Here is a 7,621-nt window from a genome sequence, read left to right as displayed (position 1 = left end):
TAAATTGACCTGTGCAGCTGCGATGTATGGGGCGAGTAGGGTGTGTTTGATTCGCTGCTACTGATTGGCCGCCGATGATGTAAATCTACAGCGCTTATTTTAACACATATGTATTTAGATTTTTTAATTGCCCGCAATAAAAGGAGCCAGTTTAAATGTGGAATAATTTCCGAAGCTAAAGAGGTCAAAATTAGCTTTAAAAGCTTACTGTTATAAAAAAAAAAAAAGTAAAGATGATTATGAAGTTTCATTAAACGATGAGTGATGTTTGAAGTAAATTATCCACCCACGGTGTACACCCACGTCCGCAAGTTGCACTGCATCCACCCAGGGTGTACACCTACGTCCGCAAGTGGCACTATAATATCCATCCACGGTGTACACTTATATACGTCCGCATTGTTGCACTAAAATACATGTCTGCATTTACTTGAATGACACGGGTGGACGATGGTGTAACGGTAGCACACTCGCCTCGCAAGCGAGAGTTCCCGGGTTAGATTCCCGGGTCGACCACGAGACCTTTAGGCACGGTCTCCTTTGACCCTGCCTGTTCGTACCTAGAACTAAAAATAGGTACCCGGATGTAAAATCGACGGTTGCGTGTCGTATTCCGGGGGAATGTTTGGGAGCTTACTTTCCTTATCTGTTCACCATTCTTGTATGTTTGTGTTGTCCCCTGCCCAGTGCAACTGCCCAAATAACTGCCCACGCATGTTGGGTTAAGCCCCAACGCCTATTCCTTCAACTAAAATTCACTTCCTCACCAACTGATTCTTCCCCTGTCCCCCTCCTTCCTTCTGACTTGGTGGTAGTAACCCCAACATTTTTGGAGCTTACTTTCCTTGTCTGTTCACCACCACTTCGGTGACATCATCGGCGGCCAATCAGCGGCCGCGAATCAAACACCCAACTTGCCCCATACATCTCAGGTGCACAGGTCAATCAAATAGACTATAAGCCTAGCTGTCTCTCACTCGCTTCACATTCATTCAGTTTTCACTCGCTGACTCATAAAGCTCACTACACAGGAAGAATACTCATAATACATGGCTGTACTTTATTCATATTTCTTAACCTGTAATCCTTGACAATATAGCTAAATCTTGCACAATACTTTAGAATATATAATTACAGTATTTGTCAATGGTTCTAATTATTTTGTTTCCTCTATTAAAGAAAAGAAATGAATACGAAATATACCAGTTTGTCAGTAAAGACTATAAATTCCTATCAAAAACTCATTGTATAAGTACTTACGTTGCACTTGTGTTGACCCCAATTGATATATGACCTACAATGACCTGATCTCTTTGACCTGTGTCGATCAACCATAAGACTTATATAATCATGCTACCTAACTTGATCTGTGACCTGTGTTGACATGTGGAGGTGAGGTCAGTAGAGGATGACCTGGGGCAGAGGGGAGATGTGGTCGCCATAGAGTTCATTGGTTGCAAGTGACCCAGTGACCTGCCCGGACGAGAACGGGTCCTGCAAGAGGTCGGGTCAGGTAAGCCAGACCACATTAAACTATGCATATACAAGGCAGATATCTATTTTAGAAGGATTTTTATTTATTATACCGGTGTCTTCCATTTTTTTTTTTCCGCTTAACCTCAAGCGATTTTATTAAACACTGGAAGAATCTCTGGGGCTGGAGACGTTATTGGAGGCTATATCTAACCTCCAGTTAGAAAAATTTGTCCTGTGCTGAATTAAACCGTTGAGGTAACAAGAATAAAATAACGTCCTTTGGCATAGAGTTTAAATCAAAGTCTAGAATAATTTATGAGTATATATATATATATATATATATATATATATATATATATATATATATGGAAAGTCAATATCAAAGGCAAAAATAATGAATGAATTAATGAGTTTATACAAGACCGATTTTGGTTATGAAAGTTATCAACCAAGGTTGAAATTACTATAGCTTAGGTTTATTTTTGCAAGAATTTTATTTAGATTAGGGAAGTAAATATCAAAGACTGAAATGGCTGATTAGTTTATGTTAGTTTTGGAAGATTTGATTGAGGAAATTCCCCCCTCCCCCCCCTTCTCTCTCTCTCTCTCTTACCCGGTGCTGCTTGGTGCTGTAGGGGGTGAGAGAAAGGGGGCAGGTGGGGTAGCGAGCTGAACAGTCTTCTCCTACGCGACCCGCCATTTCGGCATCCTGGTACTCTCGCAGGAATCCACTTTCGGCTCGCTTCGGCCTGTGGGATGGTGGTATTTAGTATTCTGTTGTATATGTGTCAGGCAAGCTATGAAAAAATGGAACAAAAAGAATAAAAGCTGTCATCCTTCGTTTGAGGCTATTTAATCTCGTCTCCTAATCTATCTATCTATTCATCTATTAAGTCTATACGATATAAGAAATCGAACATGTGGACCCACGTCAATAGCACAGTGAGAAGCTCCCTAATTTTATGTCCTGATACCTAATCGTAAACTATGTAAGAAAGTCAACATAAGTGGACCCACGTAAAGAGAACAGTGAGGAGCTCCCCCAGTATGGTAAGTGATGCCACTGGGTGTGCCTGTAGGTGGCATATGAGACGCAGCAGACACCCACGCCCATCCACGCCCACGCCACTCAGCGCGCCCTCCACTGCGCGGAAGATGTCAAGTTGGTCCTCCGCCACACCACGCCCGCTGGCGAGGTTGGAGTTGATGGTAAGTTATAATTTGGGAACAGTAAAAAATGCAAGGGAAGGTAATGAACAGTAAACTGCACTGAACTAAACGCATCACGAATACTCGTATATAACGTAGTTACTGCAACGTGACCTTAGTGAAGGCGTCTCAGTAGCCGATAATAAACTTTCAAATGATGAAGGTACAACTGATTGAACTATGATACATCTTAAGCCATGTTAGCCTTTAGGTTACTCTCCTCCTATGTCCCGAGCTTCGATGAAATAGAAAGGGAGGAAGGAATAGATGTGTACATAGATCGAAGCTCTGCTAAAGACAAAAACAAAAACATACGGCTGTAGTAGACACAAGTAAATGTTAACTACTCAAAAGTTATAATTCCAAATTCGTAAAACGTCCGTGTGCCAAAGCCGGACCTGGCCGAGCGCGTCTCCCCGAAGATGGTGTCAAGGAAGATGGTGACTGGCAGGGAGAGGGAGACGAGGGAGTGGAGTGTGGGGCGTCCGTCACCGTCATCGTCAGACAAAATGGGCAGCATCAGAGTGTTGGCCACGCTCCAGAAGGGACGGGACAGCAACATGTCAGCGGTGGCCATGTTGGTCTGTGTCGAAAAAGGGACAGACAGACAGAGGGAGATGGGAAGGGAAATGTAGCGGTAAAAACGGCGGGAAAACAGGGAAGCAGGTTTGCTCTGATATATGATAATAAAATAGTAGGGTAGGGGTAGATGAATTGAACGGCAACAGACAGATAGAAAAGAGAAGAGCGAAGAAAAAGAAACGAGCAACAGAGATAAGAGAAATAATGGCATGATAGGGACTAGATGGAATATAAGTATACAAGAACAGAAGACAGAGGTACTGTCAAGAAGAGATTTGTTGTAGATGAAAAGAAGAGTTAGAAAGAAAAATAATGAAAATATCTAAAACACAAATGAAATCACTGATATATTCTTATTGATGGTAAGTCCCAGTCGTCAGTCAGTATGTCACACTTCTCAGGCTTGGGGGATAATGACACTGTTGATGATAAGCTGAAATATTCTCTGTAGGCTCACATCATGGTGGTAGGTGGTGGCGACCCTCATCCACTCACTCGATGTAATGCTGCCTACTTCTTCCTTCATCTTTATCATCCTTTTTCTGTGTCTGCCCTCCTCTCTCCTTATTTCTCGCATCTTTCCTGCCACTTTTTATTACTCTTCTTTCCCTTTCTGGTGGCATTTACACTGAGTGACAAGCCTAATGGTTTCCTGTAAGCCAGGAAACCATTTAAAACACTGGGTGGTAACCATATAACCAACCCATACGTGTTCCCTACGTATTAACAAGTGGATTGGCGGAGGGTTAGTGCCTCTCCCCGTAAAACAACTAGGCCTAACTCAGTCAAATGGCCAACCCATGGCGTCTGGCTATAGCTAGATAGAACGGCTTAAATCATACCGAAATAAAACCCAAAGCAACAGACTATCCATGTTTAAGTATCGATCATTAACATCTAATAGGTTGCTGACGATTTACACATTCTTCTCTGGCTAACATCAGACAATCTTATCCGTCTCATAGGAACCTCTCCTTGTCCAAGGGTTCAGTATGGGGTCATGGTGGAACGGTGTAGTGGCAAGTGTAATACCTACAGTATATCCTATCTGAAGGTTTCAAGGCTAGATAAAGGTAGGTGTGTAGACATATTTTCGTTATGTAATCATAATTTTCCACATTTTCTAATCCCTACCCACACTTAGTGTGGCGAGGGTGCTTACCATCCACTAACTCAGTGTAGTGTTACCTTTAGCTGATTCTATATTGTGTGACAAGCCAGACAATTTACGGTGATTCAGAAGGTCATTTGCAACGATAGATGGTAACCATACAACCAAATGACGCCTGGCAGTGTAGCGGGTTAAGGGTCGCCAACCGATGAGGCTTACAAGGGTTTGCATCCTATGGATGGGTGGGGTTTATTGTCCTCATAATGCCACGGAAGGGGATTGAGGCTGGTCACCCATGCCTTATATGTCGGGACTGAATAGCCAAGCTCAGATCCCCTACGTTCCTGACGTGGCAAAGGAGGATGGGATATTGGATGAATGGCAACTGATGCTGCGGGGAAGGGCTATAATTCGAAGTATAGGAGCACGTCCTTAAGCAACACAGATTGCTGAAGAGCATCGGCCAGCAACTAGAACACTTTATTTAAAAGCCGGTGGTTAATCAACTTTGGCATTTATTACACAACAAGATCAAGACACAAATACCAAGAAAAAATAAAATTAGAACAAAAGCATGAGTGAGTAATAGGTGATACAGAACTTATAAATTATAGGCTGTTCTTCTCTCCACGTATTTATCGGGCATTGCTGCAAGTGCAGGAAGTTTAGGAGGGTATGGTGGTTGAAGTGACTATAGCTCCTTCTGTGCCTGTAAGACTCTCCTAATCTGCTTGCATTCTGTTTCTACATCAGCGTACCCTAACCATTTGACTGGGATTAATTTTCTCTCAGCTGAATAAATCTTCTTTATTGCCAGAAAGAAATGTCTAAATGTGCCTTAACAACCAAAAGAGTTAATAATGATTTCAGATCGCATGCCACTTGGATATTATTATTTTGGTTACTGCCAGATCATGTTATCCAGCACATGAGTGAGCCTCCGATCGCAAGGGGTTAGCCTTTATATATGTCATACTGTTCAAAAGCTATCTCATCACCCACTTCATTTGTTCTCGACTTTGCTACAAGAAGTCTTGGAGACTTGGGGTGCAAGGCGGGTGTACCGTCTTTGGCACTGCCCCAACTTACAGTATTTTCTACGCATGTAAAAAAAAAAGAAAAAATCCCCTGGTCCTACTGCTCTGGCATGAGATCTGAAGGGTGATTGATGTGACGATACATACAGTGTACAGTAAGTGTACACATTATTAAAAAGTGTATCTTTTTCTGTATATAGCAACATAAATTATTTTCCGTTTAAAGTAACTCCACTGTACTCAATTAGATAGGTCCTGTTGCGACCACATGATGTTCTGAGGAGTGCGTGGAGCGATAAAATGTAATGTTTTACGTCAGTGTGCTTATCGTATTTTATCTGTTCAAAGCACACACACACAACTCCTGCTCCAATAAAATTGTATGGCTCGTATATCCTGGTTCTGCTACGTCTGCATGAGGTTCCATAGGATGACCGAAGCGATGAAGACGCACTGTGCTGCTTTAGTGTACCTGAAGTTAAGCTAGTGTACCTTCCTCGATATATCAAAACTCACAATTTTAATTACTCCTGTTTCACACACAAAAAATGCACTGTTCTTAATTCACTCGGTCTTGCTGCGTCTACATGAGGTTCTCAGGCGTGACTGAAGAAAACTTGTGCTTTCCTTGCCTCACCTGGTCCTGCTGCGTTGTCATGAAATTTTGAAGAGTGCCTGATGCTACGAAGACGCATTGCACTGCGTGCGTGTTCCAGCAGTACTTCATTTACACTTGTTAAAAAAAAAAAAAAAATCGCACTATACTCACCTCATCTGGTTTTGCTGAATCGTCACGAGGTTCTGCAGGGAGATTGAAACGATGAAGACGTACTGTGCGGCGTGAGTGTACCTGATTCCACCAGCCCCTGCCGTAACACCAGTGGGTAGGGACACTCGGTTACGCACCACCCACCGAGCCAGACCCACGCCACCACCTCCACCACCCACCGTAGACATTCTCTGCACGGGAATGGGCTTGGTTTCAGTGGGATATCTTAGTGTCAGTTTTTATGCTTAATTATGGTCATTTATCGTCAGCCTGCCTTGCTTGGTTATAGTTTGTATTTATCTAGGTTGTCTGGATTCTTCCACGGCTCCACCTCCATCTGTAGACATGTCCCAGGGGACGGTACTGATTTCAGTGCGGTTTTCTTGGTTTAATTTGTGTTTTTCAAGCTTCCCTTGGTCATTTACCATTAGTCTTGCCTCTTGTCTTTATGTCAGATTGCTTTGATTAGTATTAATTGTTCCCCTTCTGTTTTGTTTTTCTTTAGTCTATCTTGCCTGGTTTTAGCTTATTTATATTTAGGCGAGGCAACCACACGCCACCTCCCATCGTAGTCATTCTGTAGAGATCGGCTTAATCTCGCTGGAGGTAAAATAGAGTCATTAAGTACTCAGGTTTTGTTTATGGACCTTTTTAATCACCTTGTCGTGTCTGTTTTTGGTGTCACTTGTGTTTTCAGGCTTTGTTTGTGGTCACTTCTCGTCGTCTTGTCTCGTTTATTGTTTACATGTATTAGTAGGGTTTAGGTTCACCTTTTCATAAGTCTGTTTTCTCTGCTCTCAGTTTGTCTTGGCTGGATTCAGTCTTACTGCAGTTCATATTGTTTTGACCTATTTTACTTGTTGTTTTGTCAGGATGAATTGTATGTGGTCATTTTTCGTCAGTCATTTTACTTGTTCTTTTGTCAGGAAGAATTGTATGTGGTCATTATTTTCTCGTCATTCTGTCTTCTTTTAGTTTGTCTCAACTGGGTAGTGTTGCTCCACTTCAGACTGTGTTCATTGACTTCACTCTGTATCGCCGGCTCGTCTTATCTCCATGTCAGTCTGTCGTACTCAATTTGGAGTGTCTTCTGTTATATTATTCGTACTACCTTCAGACGATTTTAATTAACTTGTGAAAAAAAAATTGAACTTAAGGGGTTAAATATAGACTCCCTTCATAACTAGAGGTCCTCCTAAAATCAATCAGATCATCTAAATGTGGTTTGATGAAGACGATGAATGTCATCCTATTGAAAGGGATGGATTTTTGTAATTTAGTCTGGTTTAATTTTAGTCTGCTCACCATTATTGCCTCAGTAAATTTTACAAATTTTACCACTGTATTTAAGAGTATAGATCTTTATCATGTTCTTTGCTTTCAGTCTGTGATAGTCTCTCACTAGTTTGGTTTTGTGTTTTTGGCCAGTTTACTTTG

At 41.9% G+C, this 7,621-nt stretch overlaps 1 protein-coding gene across 1 annotated transcript; it reads right to left on the bottom strand.

Moving 5' to 3' along the window:
- Positions 1-1,398: 1,398 nt before the first annotated feature.
- Positions 1,399-3,262, bottom strand: LOC145404997 (uncharacterized). Its single transcript, XM_080276499.1, has 4 exons — positions 3,084-3,262; positions 2,494-2,664; positions 2,090-2,225; positions 1,399-1,494 (listed from the first exon to the last, which is right to left on the bottom strand). The coding sequence occupies exons 1-4, from the start codon at positions 3,260-3,262 to the stop codon at positions 1,399-1,401; spliced, it is 582 nt and encodes a 193-aa protein (XP_080132625.1).
- Between the last annotated feature and the right edge of the window lie 4,359 nt (positions 3,263-7,621).

The sequence above is a fragment of the Coenobita brevimanus genome, chromosome 65, assembly GCF_032717465.1.
Source record: "Coenobita brevimanus isolate Jiangsu-jjx chromosome 65, ASM3271746v2, whole genome shotgun sequence".
Classification (NCBI taxonomy): domain Eukaryota; kingdom Metazoa; phylum Arthropoda; class Malacostraca; order Decapoda; family Coenobitidae; genus Coenobita; species Coenobita brevimanus.
The sequence above is the reverse complement of the archived record's forward strand: the minus strand, read 5'-3'. Positions and strand labels throughout refer to the sequence as shown.